Source organism: Miscanthus floridulus, chromosome 6 (assembly GCF_019320115.1).
Source record: "Miscanthus floridulus cultivar M001 chromosome 6, ASM1932011v1, whole genome shotgun sequence".
NCBI lineage: Eukaryota > Viridiplantae > Streptophyta > Magnoliopsida > Poales > Poaceae > Miscanthus > Miscanthus floridulus.
Genome location: NC_089585.1, coordinates 13688571 through 13704676, shown reverse-complemented (window position 1 = coordinate 13704676; position 16106 = coordinate 13688571). Strand labels below are relative to the sequence as shown.

The following is a 16106-nucleotide window of genomic DNA, read 5'->3' as shown; positions in this document are numbered from 1 at the left end:
TTCTGCCACAGGCTCCTCTCTGCCATGCTTCTGCCGCTCTTCTGCAGCCGCGCTGGAACGAGCAACCGATCCAAATGTTGCCACGACGAGTTTGCCATTCTGGAATCTGACTTCCGGTATGTGATTAAGGGCCTAAATTTTAGTCACTGTTACATTGAATGTTTGATATATATATGAAGTATTAAATATAGACTAATTACGAAACTAGTTGCATAGTTTGCGATTAATTTACCAGACGAATTTTTAAGCCTAATTAGTCTAGGATTTGACAATGTTTTGCTACAGTATACATGTGCTAATGACGGATTAATTAGGCTTAAAAAATTCATCGTGAAGTGTCGACGGATTATATAATTTGTTTTTTTATTAGTATTCGAACATCCCGTACAACATCCTTTCGACACGCATAATAAATTTTAGTAGCCGGACCCAAAGGCCCACTGAGCACCAAACGGCTGGCACCGGCGCATCACCCCGTTGAAGCCTGAGCAGCAGGTTGAGCTAGGCAGCCGGAGTAAATGTCGAGCACCTTCTTCAAGTCCGCGGCGCTGGCCGTCCACACGTGCCCCGGCGACGCCTCGGGGAGGCCACCCACCACCTCCTCACACCCCTCCTCCACCAGCGCCGCCTCTCGGAGCTTCCCCTCCCGCCACAGGCTCTTCACCAGCAGCGCCTTGGTGGGCGCGTCGGGGGCGACCCCGGCGGCGCGCATTTCGTCGAACACCCTCAGCGCGAGCGCCGCGCGCTCCCGCTTGCAGTAGGCCCTGACCAGCACGCTGTACATGTACCCGTCGGGCTGCAGCTCGCAGTGCCGCACCAGCCCGAGCAGCCGGTGCACGCCCTTGAGGTCGCCGGCGCTGGCCAGGTGCTCCATCAGGCCGGAGAAGGTCTGCAGGTCCGGGAGCACTCCCCGGGCCATCATCTCCTCGAGGAGGTCCATGGCGTCGGCCCCTCTCCGGCACTTCGTCATCGTCCGCAGCAGAGACGAGCAGAGCAGCGCGAGGTTGGGCCCCGAGATGGGGGCGCAGATTGACTCGGCCTCCCGGAACACCCTCACCGCCGCGTCGGCCTTCTTGGAGAGGCCGTAGAAGTCGATGACGAGCCGCACGGTGGAGAGCGGGAGGAGGATACCGTCAGCGCGCACCTTGGCGAGCAGGCGCTCCACCAGCTCGACGTGGCCAGTGCGGGCGAGGATGGTGGCCATCCTCGCCACAGTGTCGCGGTCATGCGCGAACCCGCCGGGGCGGCACGCCACCCAGCAGAAGAACTCCCACGCCGTCTCGGCCTTCTTGAACGCGCGCAGGAGTTTGCATACCAGCCGCGGCGTCCAGACGAGCCCGGCGTCCTCGAGCTCGGCCACTTCCCGCGAGTCCCAGCCATCCAACGCCCTGGCGAGCTCGCGTGGGTCCAGCCATGGCTTCAGTGTCTGCTTTTCTCCGTTGCTTCTGTCCTTGTCCTCGCCTTCCTCGTCGTCCTCCGCCTCGCTGTCTCCCTCGCCCTCGACGTCGTCCACGGCGTACCCGATCCTTGCGTTGGGTGAAAGCTCCTCGACGAAATCCTCCGTGCCATCGATGTGGCCAGCCTCCCGCATGGCGGCGATGGCAGCGCGCATCTGCGGCCCGGGCATGACGCCGTCCACAGCTGCCATCTCACGGACGAGCCACCGAAGCTGGTCGAACCTATCTGCCGACGCAAGCGCCTCGGCGAGGACGTTGTACTGCCGGGTGGTCCGCCGCACGCGCAGCGACGGCAGGATGCGGAACACCTCGAGCGCCTGGTCCACGAACCCCGCGGAGGCGAGGTGGGCGATGACGACGGTGTAGGTGCGTGCATTCGGGAGCGCACCCTCGCGGATCATGCGGCGGAACGCCTCGACGGCGGCGTCATGTTCGCCGTCCCGCGCGTGGAGTTCGATGACGACGTTGTGCGCCTCCGCAGGCCGGCGCGGGGCGGCCGGGAGGGAACCGAAGGCTTCGAGCGCGGAGGCGCGGTCCCCCGCGGTGGCGAGGAGGCGGAGGCGCGCGAGCGGCGGAGCAGGGAGCGGGAAAGAGGCGAGGTGGGCGCGGAGGTCGGGGAGCGCGGCGAGGGAGGCGAGGCGGGAGGCGAGGGCGTGGTAGAGCGGGAGCGGCGGCGGCGGTTGGGAGGGGAGCGCGCGGAAGAGGGAGAGCGCGCAGGACGGCGTGGGCGCCGCGCGGATGGCGTGGAGCGCGACCACATGGTCGTCGGGTGGGAGCGGAGGAGGTGAGGAAGGGGAAGACGAGCGGAGCCGGACGCGCAGGGAGTCGATGAGGCGGGCGCGGCGGAGGTAGAGCGCGACGCGGTTAGTGGTGGGCGACGCCGGCGGGGGCATCGCGTCGGCGGAGAGTCGCAGCCGGCGGCGGCTGAGAGGCGGAAGCAGTAGTGCAGCGGCACTTCTTGCATCGGCGCTTTCACGGCCCATAAGGCTGTCGCCTCTTGGGCCTTTCGATCCATCAACGTTACTGTTGAAGATGGACGGTATTCAAAATGGGCTTTGACTATGAGTCTTCTTAGAATTTCAAATATGAAATTTTCAGAACTGTTAACTTTGCTAGTCAAACAAGTCAACTTCACAAGTAAGCAGTGACCACTAGATAATTATCGATCTCTGTTTTTTTTCTAACTTTTGGCTCCTGTTACAAACTAACGCATGGACATTATTCCTTCTCTAAGACAAAAATTCCCCTTTATAACTTTGTATGTATGGTAATGAAATCTATCTTCTTCTAGTCTAGCTAATAATAAGCCGATCGATGATCTCTGCTAGGTGTAGGTGCGAACAAGCCAGACCCAGAGCGCAAGGACAGCAGTGAAGAGGACAGCGAAGACGAAAGCCAGGACGACGCCCATCCAGGTGTGTCCGCCAACGCATGCCGCCAGGATGACGATCCACCACGCACCCCACGCCGACATTGACGACAGCATCCCGCAGGGCGACGGGCGCGCGGGGCAGGAACAGGGACATGAAAAAGAACGACTCCATCACCAGCGCCATGTAGACGCCCCACGCGACGACGGCCGGCGGCCGCCACGGCGCGCTTCTGGGGAAGACGTGGTCGTTCCAGTGGAACTCGTAGGCCAGGAACGAGGTGACGCCGATGCAGAGAGGCAGCATGTAGACGGCACAGAACCAGAACCCAGTTCGCCTCCTCGATCGTCAGTGTCTGCGGCGACGACGAGGACGCCGCCATTATCCACTGCAACGCATGGGGAATAACAATCTGCTTGTTCCTCTTCTCCTCCTCGTCGACCTGCGGCTTCAGCTTCATCGTCGTCGCTTCTTCCCGGTTCGTCGTTGACGCCGCCACCGATGGCACCATGGTCGTCGATCGATGATGCCCGCTGCTGCCACGGCTAGTCGTCCACCGTACGTGCATGTTGTCGTGTATATGCTGTAGATCAAAGGAAATTAATCTTCTCGACCAAAATATCACCTTTGCTATCCCCAGAATGCCATATATATAACAATCAATTCCTATCCACGCAACGCCATATAAACAAAACTATCTGTATTTCTATATATACTCTCGTCTTGGTAAAAGATGCGGATCACTAGGGATCATCACCAAGCAGAAACGAAAATACTATATTTGTCGGATTCGCATCAATCCACATGTGTTGAGGTGGGTGGGGTGGATCCAAACTTGAATCCGACATGTGTTGGGGTGAAATTTACTTCTCCAGTCCAATCCACCCCAACACATGTGGATTGATGTGAATCCGACTACATCCAAACAAGGCCTTAGGGATTAATTCCGCCCAACCCACCCAAACACACATAGATTAAGGTGGATATATGGACATTCAAACAAGGCCTAAAAGTGCATGATCAGCAAGGTAATGATGATCAGTAACTTCCTACGGGTAAATCTTTAACTTACTACATGTAACACAACCACACACAGAAACAAAGGAGAAAAATATTTTTAACATGATTATCTTTTGAACATACCAATGAAGTTCCACACTAGTGTCACGTAAAGGCAGTGGGCAGGCCTGATGGAGACCAAATTGGCGCATCTCTCTCAGGTGTGTAAACCTCCACTCCACCATATAGAAATATAGATTAGAGGTGCCTGGGTTAACCATAAATTAGAATCCTGGATACATATAGGGGCAAGCTGCATTTCCTTCACCCGATCCTCCTCCTCCCTGTATGGGCACCACACAACCTGGTCATTTGTTAACAAGTCAAACTCATTTGTGAAGTGCTCATAGCATCTGGCATGCTGTTTGACAGTCTCTCCATCAGCATCTTCAGGACAGTTATTAAACTCAGCCCTGACGACCCATGAAACCCTCAACCCAGGACAGGGCCTATCCAGTGGAGGCGGTGTCTTGCCAAGGTATAACTCAACAAATTCATTCTGGGACTTCATTGGGTTTACAGCAACAACACAACCAGCAATAGGAAGTCCAAGAATCATTGCAACATCCTGTAGTGTGATTGTGACCTCACCACAGGGCATGTGAAGGGTGTGAGTCTCGAGTCTCCACCTATCAAATAGTGCAGAGAGAAGTGCACGATCAAGGGTAGTCCAGCCTTTCAGAAGTTCACCAGCACCATTAGCCCAGCTGGCCTAAGGTAACATTCATACCTTTTGTCAAACCGAAGAGGCTCACGAGTACGAGGATTGAGCTCAGTTATATTCTGTGTCAAACAACTGAAGATAGAAATCAGTGGTTCGTTATTATTTATGAGATGACAAATTGACAATAATATACAGCACAACACAAATGCTATAGATTCTCTTTTATCAACCTGGCCTGATGCTAAAGCACAAGCACGATTATCCGCATCATACAACCCAATCAAAGGATAAGGAGTTGTGTCAATGGTCTCTGAAGCTCCATTCTGACCTTGACCAGACTGAACCTCTGCATCTGCAAACTGACCAACATTGTATGCATAGGTCCTGTGCTCCTTCTAGGCTTTTGTAGCTGAGCACACTGAGAACGCTCATTTGGGGGACTGACAGTCTCCATCGAAGGAACAGCAAAAGAACCCTGATGTTGAGGCTGGGCATTTTGGTATTGTACATCCTCCGCTGGTTCAGTAGCCACTAGTGCCGGCTCTGAGGAAATGGCCTCTGCAGAGGAACGCCTTTCTGCTTGAACATAAATCTCCAGACAATTCCACTCAGTCCCATTGAAAACTGCCTTGACATAGCTACTCCAGGACATGTCGTCGTTGATAGGAACCATGATGAAGTGCCGGTGAGCACCCCCACCAACATTCATCCTCCCCTGCACACGAATGATGTGCGCCTCAGCAGGTCTCCACCGGAGCTTCTTTGAACATTTGAAGCGCCCTTAGGAATGAACAGTGGTTTTGATAGGAACTCGACTCCTACCCTGGATCGATCGCAAGTTGTACGAGTGGGAGATGGAGGGGCGAGATTTGAACGAAGACGAACGGCGGCGAGGCGCCGTGATTCCTCGTGCGAGAGAGACAGGGACGCGCGAGGGGAAGAGTATGGCGGGTTTCTGGAATCTCCCAGCTCCCTAAAGAAAGCCGAGCAATTAGGTTTGCTCTTGCTTAATTTTTCAAAGTGTCTTACAGCCTATATATATATAATCTCCTTTCTCCTAAAAATAGAAACTGATCTCCTAAAAAATAGAAACTAATCCAGGTCCTAGGCCAGCCCATGCGGTGCCTTCTTAGCCACTGGCTGGCTGTCGCCGGTTGTACTGGAGGCCCGTCATAACATCTCTCCCCGCCTGCTGAAACAGCTCGTCCTCGAGCTGGAAGGTGGGAAACTCCTGTGCGGAACGCCTGGAGCGGCTCCCAAGTCGCATCCTCCTCCGGCAGGCCTTGCCACTTGGACGAGAAGGCGCCAGATACCGCGCCGCTGCTGCGCCTGCAGGACACGGTCCGGTGGAGGAAGGATCCGGCCATCTAGCACCGGCGGAAGGTTCGCAGGGGCGGACGGAGGGTCGCCGCGGTGGCGCTTCAGCAAGCCCACGTGGAAGACGTCGTGGATGCGAGCGCCCTCGGGTAGCTGGAGGCGATAGGCGACGTTGCCGATGCGTTCCAGCACCTGAAACGGACCGGCGAAGCGGGGACCCAGCTTGCGCTTGGCACGGGGGTCCAGGGACTGCGCCGTCCTGTGCAGAGGCGCAGCCAGACCCAGTCGCCCACGGCGAACTCCACGTCGCGGTGATGGGCGTCGTAGGTCTTCTTAGCGAGCTGCTGGGCCTGTAGAAGGCGCTGGCGCACCTCGGCGAGGATCTCGTCGCGGTTGCGCAGGAGGACGGCAGCCGCCTCAGTACGGGCCGTCCCCGGCTTGTACGGCAGGATGGGCGGCGGGGAACGACCGTAGACCACCTCGAAGGGCGTGGTGCGGAGGGCGGTGTGGAAGGAGGTGTTGTAGCAGTACTCCGCCCACGACAGCCAGTCCACCCAAGCACGCGGACGATCCCCTGTTACACACCGCAGATACATAGCTATCACCTTGTTCACCACCTCGGACTGCCCGTCCGTCTGCGGGTGGAAAGCTGTGCTCATGCGTAGCTTGACGCCCGCCATCTGGAACAGGTCGCGCCAAACGTGGCCCGTGAACACGGGGTCCCTGTCGCTGACGATAGACGACGGGAACCCGTGGAAGCCGCACGATGCCAGTCGAAGAAGGCGCGGGCGACGGACGTCGCGGTGTAGGGGTGGCCGAGCGCGATGAAGTGCGCGTACTTGGAGAAGCGGTCGACCACCGTGAGTATGACGGACTTGCCGCCCACCTTGGGAAGGCCCTCGATGAAGTCCATGGAGATATCCGCCCACACCTGGGACGGCACCTCCAGTGGCTGTAGCAGCCCCGCCGGCTGTAACGTCTCCGTCTTGTTGCGCTGGCACGTCGCGCAAGCACGCACCCAGTCCTGTACCAGAGTGCGGTCCCCGGGTATGTAGAAGTCGGCGCGGAGGACGGTGGAGGGTCTTCTGGACGCCCTCAGTGTCCTGCCGAGTGCGCCAGGAGCAGCGCCTGATGGCGCAGGTCGTCGTGGTCGGGGACGAAGATGCGGCTCCCGTGCAGAAGGAAGCCCGTCGTCGAAACGCCACGGGCCCTGGAGTTCGCCGGCGTCCAGGCGCTGCCGGAGGCTCTGGGCGTCCGCTGCGGTCGCTGTGGCGCGGCGTACGTCGTCGACGAAGGCGAAAGAGGGCCCGGAGCAGGCGCACAGGACAGCAGCTCCGGCGTCGGCCACCGAGGCCTCCTCTGCGTCACGGCGGGACAGCGCATCCGCCACAGTGTTGAGGCGTCCTGGCCGGTACTCGACAGTGAAGTCGAACCCGAACAGCTTGCTGATCCACTGGTGCTGTGGAACCATCGACAGGCGCTGGTCGAGAAGGAACTTTCAAGCTGTAATGGTCAGTGCGAATAAGAAAATGTCGTCCCCATAAGTATGGACGCCAGTGACGCACGGCCTGCACCAGGCCGATTAGCTCGCGCTCGTACGCCGCGAGCTTGAGGTGACGCGCCGCGAACGGTCGGCTGAAGAAAGCTAGGGGTCCCGCGCCCTGGTGAAGGACGGCGCCGAACCCCGCGCCGGAGGCGTCACAGTCCACCACAAATGGCCTGTCGAAATCCGCATCTGCAGCACCGGCCCGGTGGTGAGGGCGCGCTTGAGCGCCTGGAAGGCCGTCTCGGCCTCGGCGTCCCAAGCGAACGCGTCGCGCCGCAGGAGGCGAGTGAGGGGCGCGGCGATGACACCGAACTCCCGGATGAACTTGCGGTAATAGCCCGCGAGTCCGAGGAATCCCCGCAGCCCGCGAGCCGACCGCGGCTGTGGCCAAGCCGCGACCGTGGCCACCTTGTCGGCGTCCATGGCGACGCCGTCCCCGGAGATGACGTGACCCAGATAGGCCACGGACGACGCCCCGAACGAGCACTTCGAGCGCTTAAGGTGGAGATGATGCGCTCGAAGCTCGCTGAGGACGATGGCGACGTGCTGGAGGTGCTCCGCCCACGAGGAACTGTAGATCAGGATGTCATCAAAAAATACCAGCACAAACCTCCGTAGGTATGGGCGAAGGACGTCGTTCATCAATGCCTGGAACGTCGCCGGTGCGTTGGAGAGGCCGAACGGCATCACCAGGAACTCGTAGTGGCCGTGGTGAGTGCGGAACGCCGTCTTAGCCACGTCGTCGGGGTGCATCCGCACCTGGTGGTAGCCCGAACGCAAGTCGAGCTTGGTGAAGAAGCGGGCCCCATGGAGCTCGTCAAGGAGCTCATCCACTACTGGAATAGGGAACTTGTCCTTCGAGGTCCTGGCGTTTAGGGCCCTGTAGTCGATGCAGAAACGCCAGGACTTGTCCGCCTTGCGGACGAGGAGGACGGGCGCCGAGAATGGCGAAGTGCTGGGCCGAATAATTCCCTGGGCGAGCATGGCCTCGCACTGGCGTTCCAGCTCGTCCTTCTGGAGCTGGGGGTAGCGGTACGGTCGTACGGCGACGGGCGCCGTGTCCGGCAGCAGGTGGATGCGGTGGTCGTAGGGGCGAGCCGGCGGAAGGCCCTGCGGCTCGTCGAAGATGGCGATGTGCTGCTGAAGTAGACGGTCCAGCAGGGGCTGCTGGGTGTCGGCGGACACCGCCGCTGCACGGGCGGCCCCATCGGCACCACCCACACCCCGCCAGAGGATGCGGCGTCCCTGGCGCGTGAAGGCTATCGTCATGGCTTCCTAGGTCCCACACGATGGGGCCTAGCGTCCGCAGGTAGTCGATGCCGAGGATGAAGACGAAGCAGCCGAGGTCAAGACCGACACAGGTGATGGAGAAGTACTCGCCCTCGATGCTGATGGGTACGTTGCGGGCGACACCCTCGCAGCGGAGGCGATCGCCGTTGGCGACGGTGACGCGCAGTTGGTCACCCCCTGACGGAATGAGGCCGAGGCGTCGCATGGTCGCGCCCTGCATGAAGCTGTGCGTCGAGCCGGTGTCGAGCAGTGCGAGCAAGCGCTCCCCCTTCACCATCACAGGGAGGAGCATGGAGTTCTCCGTGCGGATACCGGCCAAGGCATGGAGAGAAATGGCGAACGCGTTGGCGTCCGCGTCCGGGGCCGCTGGCACCGCCTCCACGGCCGCGGGCGCGCCTGCGGCGCCGGCGTCGGGCGCCGCGTCGTCGTCGACGTAGTCGGCGCCCTCTAATAGAAGAGGCGCTGACACACGTGGCCCGGCACGTACGGCTCGTCGCAGTTGAAGCAGAGGCCCTGACGACGGCGCTCCAACTGCTCGGCTGGAGTAAGGCGGTGGAAAGGCCACGCGCCCGGGGCTGCGGCGTCCGCCGCGGCCCTGGACCAGCCGGTACGTGGGGAACGGCAGGAGCACGGCCTGGTGGAGGCAGCGCGGGACACGGCGGAGGGCGAGCGCCGCGCACGGCCGGCAGTGCCTGCAGGGCTGCCGTGCGCCGCTCGAACGCTCAGGCGTAGTACATGGCCGTCTGAAGATCCAGCGGAGCGCGCAACTCCACGTCCACCCGGATATGGTCTAGGAGGCCGCCTACGAATAGCTCGGCGCGCTGACGGGTAGAGAGGTCCCCGGTGTGGCACGCCACTGCCTGGAAATGGCCCGCATATTCCTGCACAGTGGACGTAAAGGGTAACCGGCCGAGCTCAGCCAGGCGACTACCTTGCAGCGGTGGACCGAAACGCAGACGGCAGAGGTCGCGGAAACGCTCCCACGGCGGCATGCCCTCATCCTGCTCCAGGGCATAGTACCAGGTCTGCGCGTCGCCCCGGAGGTGGTAGGAGGCAAGCCACGTCCGATCGGACGCCAACGTCCGCTGGCCCCGGAAGAACTGCTCGCAGTGGTTGAGCCAGTTCAGGGGGTCGGCCGAGCCGTCGTATGTCTGGAACTCGAGCTTGTAAAACTTCGGCGGTGGAGGCTCCTGGGCCGATGACCGAAACAGCGCCCCCGGCAGTGTCGTCGCGTGCCGGGGACGACGATGAAGAAGGCTGCAGCGAGCCCCCATGGAATAGTGGTCCGTCTACGCCCCCGTACAGGACGCCTGACGCGGGCACCCCACCGTGGGCAACCACTGGCCCCGACGAAGGCAGCGGCGGCACGTAGGGATGTGCACTCGCCGTGGTGTAGACGGGTGCCGGCTCCGAAGTCCAGCCCGGAATGCGCGATGGCGATCGGGGAAACGGAATCTGGGTGATCGGCACGCCGTGGGGCGGAGGCGGCGGCGCGATCAGTGCTGCGGAAGAGGTCGCGCCGTCGTGGGGCATGCCGTAGATGTACCCAGCCGCAGCAGGCGCGACCGCGGACGGCGGCGCCGGTCAGGGTTGGCGCCAACGAAGCGTGCTGGACGGACGGCAGTCGGCGGCGCCGGCAGGACCTGCTGGCTGTAGGGCAGCGGGAGCGCCGGTTGCTGCGGAAACAGGGGCTGGGTCCGGCGGCTGCGGCCCGTGCGGACCAGCGAGGAAGGCATGAATGCCCGCCACAGCCCGCCCCAGGTCAAGTATGGCCGCCGTCATCTGTTCGGCGGACATGACGGGCGCCGTAGCCGCGGCAGAGGGCGCGATCGGGCCCGACGCCGTGACGAGGGCCGAGGACGACGAGGGCAGGGGCGCGGTGGTTGCAGCGATGGTGGTCGAGGACGCGGAGACCGCTGGCGAGGGATGGGCAGTCGACATCGAACCTGAGACTGCTGATACCAGGTTGATAGGAACTCGACTCCTACCCTGGATCGATCGCAAGTTGTACGAGTGGGAGATGAGGGGCGAGGTTTGAACGACGACGAACGGCGGCGAGGCGCCGTGATTCCTCGTGCGAGAGAGACAGGGACGCGCGAGGGGAAGAGTATGGCGGCTATGCGGGTTTCTGGAATCTCCCGGCTCCCTAAAGGAAGCCGAGCAATTAGGTTTGCTCTTGCTTAATTTTCCAAAGTGTCTTACAGCCTATATATATATATAATCTCTTTTCTCCTAAAAATAGAAACTGATCTCTAAAAAATAGAAACTAATCCGGGTCCTAGGTCAGCCCATGCGGGTGCCTTCTTAGCCACTAGCTGGCTATCGTCGGTTGTACTGGAGGCCCGTCATAACAGGTTTTCAAACAATACGAACAGTAGCAGTAATTGGACTGAACGTGCATTGAGACAGAACTTTTAGACACACCATGGGAATTTTATTGCCGTGGAGTACGGTTCAGTATAATATCTCATATATTGCCAGTACATCACTACCATCCAATATCCATCACGTCTAAGTAAAGATCCAGCAAAGGAAAGAGAAGTACACCGACATATCTTAATTTCGCAAGATGGTACGCGTATGAGAAAATAGAATAAAATGTTGCTAACTTGCTAAAGTCTAGCTACTGATGCTTTTGGATAAAAACTTGGTTACTACTCCGCGAAAATGCTCCTTCCTCGCCCCACAACTTGCTCCAAGTCATCAAACCATGATTTAAGCAGGTTTTTCTCTCGAGCAAGGCTCTCGATTCCGGATTTCAGATCTTCAATGTTCTGCCGCATCGTGAGAATCTCAGCTTCATGCCTGAACTTCTCCTCTGAAAGCTTCTCAGCAGCTTGGTTAGTTCGTGACCGTACTTATCAGCTTCAGCATTTGTTGCCTCCAACTCCTAACCTTGTTCTCAACCAGTAGTTTCTCTCAGAAACTTTCTCTAGTTTGGACCTGATGTATTCAACTGATTGTTGCAGCTCAGATAACTGCAGGCCATTAGCGTGCTTCTCTTGCAGCAACTTTTTCAGAAGCATCAGCAAGCTCTTGCTTTAACTTGCTGATTTCTCCATCTCTTTCAGACAATGCCTCTTCAAATTGCCTTCTTGCTGAATCCACTTGCTCCTGGAGATTGACAATTTCAGCTTCCAGCTCCCTCTCTTTGTCTGAAACTTCTGTAGTTTGCTCAGCACCATTTCCATTCTCTTTATAATCACAATGGCACCTCAAGCTCTTCTCCTCCAAAACCTCAAGCTTTTCATTCGCATCTTGTAGTTTCTGGTTTGTCGTATTGAGTTCGTCCTCTAGTTCGAGAACTCTCTGATGCAGCGTGTAGGCAATGCCATTATCGTCACCATCTTCAGACTTCGCATCAGACTCTGACTGTGAGGCCAAGTCCTCAGGTTCCTTCCTGGAGGCAGGTGAGTCATTGTTCCTGTTGCTCAGGAAGAAGTCGAAGCCAGCAGCTCTAGGACTCTGCTCCCTTGTCCATGACCTCTGTAATGGCTCAGGAGATGGTGAGGGTGACCTCTGCAGCTCAGAACCATACTCTGAACTGGTTAAAGATCCCGTCAACTGCAGCCTAGTAGGGATGTTCTTGCGCAATTCACCGGTTACATTGTCATAGCGCTCAGCTAGAGCACGATACATACGATAGAAATTCTCGACATGGGTGATGAGCATTGGACGCCTCTGGTAATACATTTGAGCTTTCTTAGCGAAGGAGTCGCCATCCTCCTCGATCAGCTGGAGCATTTCCTTCACTTGCTTGTCCATTTCTGCATGTTTCAGTTCAGGGAAGAATTGATAAAAACATAAAAAAACCAGTATCACACAGTGGGACATACACAATTTCTTATATGCGCGTACTCAAAAGCAGCATTACTTTCGCTCCACTGCCAGTTTCTGCTAAATTTAAACGTGTACTCCTGTTTGCCTTTTATTATGTTACCAGGAACACTCACAAAAGGCTATACACATGTACAAATACAAACCGAACAGCAACTACCAATGGAAAGTATGTACTACATCTTTTACATGACATCCTAATCTTGCCAACGGGTTCAGATCAGAAGATGCTACTGTAACTAAGATATTTTGTATGTACATACGGAGACAGAGTACTATGGAAAGTATAAATATTGCACTTCCTTTGGTTTATTATCCATTTATGCTCATCTCTGTGAAATAGACAATCAGAAATGGTACTGTACCTATGCATGCATTGACATAATATGACTAGTACCAAGTACCAGGAATAGCACATATAGCAAATCTAAATCTAAAAATAGCACGTAGCAAATTTGTTGGCTGTTGTTTCGCTTACCTTCGAGATTTTCTGCAAGCCATTTCGAGTTCTTAGGGCTAATGTGACTGTCCCACCACCAAGAGTGGCGCTTTTTTGTAGGGTTCCTCTCCAAAGGTGGCTTCATAGTTCACAAATCTTTGAGGGAAGCTAGAAGTGGTATCGGATTGAAGAAACTCTCTGAAAATTGAGAATGTGCAGCACCAGTAACAGTAATTATAGCAGTCACAAATATGAGAGCTGATTTGTTTATAATACAGAAAAAATGAATATGGCAACATTTGAGGTGAACTCAGCATTAAGTAATCAAGGTTAGAATAGTGCGGCATCAGCATGTAATAGACAATAATGCCAGCAGCCTACTATTGAAGGTAGTCCGAATCAAGAGATTAGTGTACAAATCCTTGGAAGGTAGCTAGTCCTGTTAGGTGGAATATGATATAATGAGTTCCAATTCAAACAAAGGTACGATGGTACAGGAGATCAGTTGTTCAGTTCATTAGAGCAATGGACTCAGTAACATGTGCAGTAAAAATAAAAATAAACCAGTCACAGGTGTCCGTCTTTCCAAGATGATTTCTGCTTGTATTACCAATATCTCTTTTTTTTTTGGCAAAGACATAGAAAACTGGATGTTTCATCCCAAGGAATGCATTCAGAAAGAAATGGAGGTCGCTACTAAAGCAAGCAAGGCCAGATCAAAGGAGAACCAATCAACCATGGCCTCATAATGCAGCAGGATTAGCTAGGAAGGAAACCTCATCTCCAAACTTTAACTGAATCCATCAATCAATAAACTGAAACATATTACGAACTAGAAAGAAACAGAGCAGATTATGCAACAAGGAAGGAAGCAGCACCAGCAGCCCAAACTCACCTTAGGATAAACAACAGGGTGGCGGGCGGCGCCTTCAGAGATAGAGCCCAGCCCAGGATCTCTCACGCACCCAAGATCTCCGGCGCCGGTCACGACCGCCACCGCCACATCCGCGCGCTCAAACCGCAAGCTCCTGCAGAGACAGGTGGGGAAGATGACGGGAAGGGGTCAGGAACAGCCGAAAAGGCAGGTGGACTGGATTCGGTCCCCGGTCAATGCTTGAAGCAAACGCGTGGGAGAGCTGTGAAACATGCAGGGCACCACGAGGAGAAGCGGCTGCTGCCCACCGACTCCTGCTGCTACGTGCGTTACTCCTGGTGGAGTGATGATACGAATCCAAGATCTAGGAGTACTTACTACTGTTGCTTTCACATGGCTGGGAGAAAAAGGAAGCGAAAGGGGGAGGCAGCATGGACCTTTTTTTTTTTTGTTCACAATGGCTATCTCCAACGACACCTCCAAATAAAATCCATTCTTCCTTTGGATAACCCTACCGGTAAAAAGTTTAATACATATTCTTCAACGATAAAATTTAAAAGAGAATTATTTTTATAAATGAATTTTTAAGAGAGATGATGTCCATATTTAAGTTATATCTCTTAGATAATCTAAAATAGATCTTTTGTATAGTTAATTTGTTGGAGATTAATTTTAAATTTCTTCCTGTCTATTTTATTTTAGGTTTGGGTGGCTATGGTTCCTGTTGAAGACAGTACGAGGAGTGTGACCGCAGCGCCAGGAGTTCTTGGTGGTAGGCCAGACCGCCAGACGGCCAGAGGAGGAAGAGATGGGCAGGGCCCCGGCGGAGGCGGAGAGGGATATGGGGCAGAAATAGACAGAAGACAGGGAATAAATATTCGCACATGGTGACCTGTCGCCGCTCGCCAGCCATGTGGTGTGAGATTGTTGTGGTCAAGATTGCATTTTTTCTACTAGAAAAAAGGGGGAAAAAAAGGGGGAAATGATAAAGAAAGTTGCTGCAAGATGGCAGGCGGACTACCGGAGGGTGTCTGTGAACAGCTTGCGTTGAGTTGAATTGGATTGTTCCCGTGGAATGCAAAATGTGGAATTCGTACGAATGAATCGGTAAAACGCGATAATCAGCCTGTTTGCTGGGTCGTAAACGATCGTAAATTTTCAGCCAGAGTAGTATTTTTCTCTTATACCAAACTAGCCAGCAATAATAATCCACGATCGTATACGATCGTTTCAGCTCCGGTCGAACCGGCTGAATCTTTGCTTCTACATACGGTACCTTGTTCAAAAAACTGCTGTTCTTGGAGTTTCTGGGCTCGGAGTTGCTAAATGAAAAAAAAAGAGTTCAGCATAAACGAACAGGGTGCAGATGCTCTGCAAGAAGGATGGACATGGCGTGACTCTTATAAAAGCGCTCCTCCAAACTGATACTAGCTTTAAAAAAAACTGATGCCAGAAACGTAAGCCTGTTGCGAATTTCAATGGGAGTTGGACAAGTGAATGGGCAAGAAACTGAAGCCCGAAACTGTAATAACCGAGTAACGGTAAGAGTTGCAGCGCAGGAAACATACGGAACCTCTGGATCGATTGTATTTGATTTATAAGTCATGACTTATTAGTCAACGAACAGTATCTTTTTTTCACACGTCAACAATACTTTCAGTCATGGTTTATAAAACAAACCAGCACAAACGAACCGGACACTAATCGTGAGGGATTGTTCGGTTAATTCATAAACCGAGGAGATTCAAAGGGATTGAGGGGATTTTGAATGGATTCAGGCTGGTGTTAGTAGTAGTGATCTAAAAACCGATCGGTCATCTGATACGGCCGGTGAATCCCGGTGATTATATATAATATAATAGTTAGAGGACTCCAGACCCGGCACAGATCTCCTTGTAATTTAGCAGATGTGCTGTCTGCCTGCTTGTGCTTTGCTCTGAACCTGCACCATGTGCCCCCGTGTCATGGTCATGGAATGAGCATTATTGCATTACCTCGTGCTTAGTTGCGAACACAAATACGTACGTAGTTTTCCTTGAGACGCAAAAACACTGACCGAGTCGAGAGAGCAAATCATGGAGGAAAAGCGTGGACGAGTCAGAGACAGGGATATAGCAGCATCTCCGTCAGTTGTGCCGTAATCTCTGTAAGACTGAAACCATTCTTCAGTATTCGTTTTCTTTTCTTTTCTTTTTTTTTAAAATAGTTTTTAGCAGATTTTAAAAAAAGAATAGATGCATTCCTAGAGAGAGA

At 54.9% G+C, this 16106-nt stretch overlaps 2 protein-coding genes and 1 pseudogene across 2 annotated transcripts; all 3 read right to left on the bottom strand.

Moving 5' to 3' along the window:
- Positions 1-333: 333 nt before the first annotated feature.
- On the bottom strand, positions 334-2473 carry LOC136457673 (pentatricopeptide repeat-containing protein At5g66631-like). Its single transcript, XM_066457692.1, has one exon. It carries the CDS (start codon positions 2438-2440, stop codon positions 470-472), a length of 1971 nt encoding a protein of 656 aa, XP_066313789.1. The 5' UTR covers positions 2441-2473; the 3' UTR covers positions 334-469.
- A 6952-nt stretch (positions 2474-9425) lies between these two features.
- LOC136460229 (uncharacterized) lies at positions 9426-9977 on the bottom strand. Its single transcript, XM_066460016.1, has one exon. The coding sequence runs from the start codon at positions 9975-9977 to the stop codon at positions 9426-9428; it is 552 nt and encodes a 183-aa protein (XP_066316113.1).
- Positions 9978-11357: 1380 nt separating this feature from the next.
- On the bottom strand, positions 11358-14202 carry LOC136457672 (protein NETWORKED 4A-like; annotated as a pseudogene).
- Between the last annotated feature and the right edge of the window lie 1904 nt (positions 14203-16106).

Bases quoted from the DNA above. Each gene is read 5' to 3' on its own strand.
- LOC136457673 (XM_066457692.1), bottom strand. From the start codon at position 2,440: ATGGGCCGTGAAAGCGCCGATGCAAGAAGTGCCGCTGCACTACTGCTT.
- LOC136460229 (XM_066460016.1), bottom strand. From the start codon at position 9,977: ATGGGGGCTCGCTGCAGCCTTCTTCATCGTCGTCCCCGGCACGCGACG.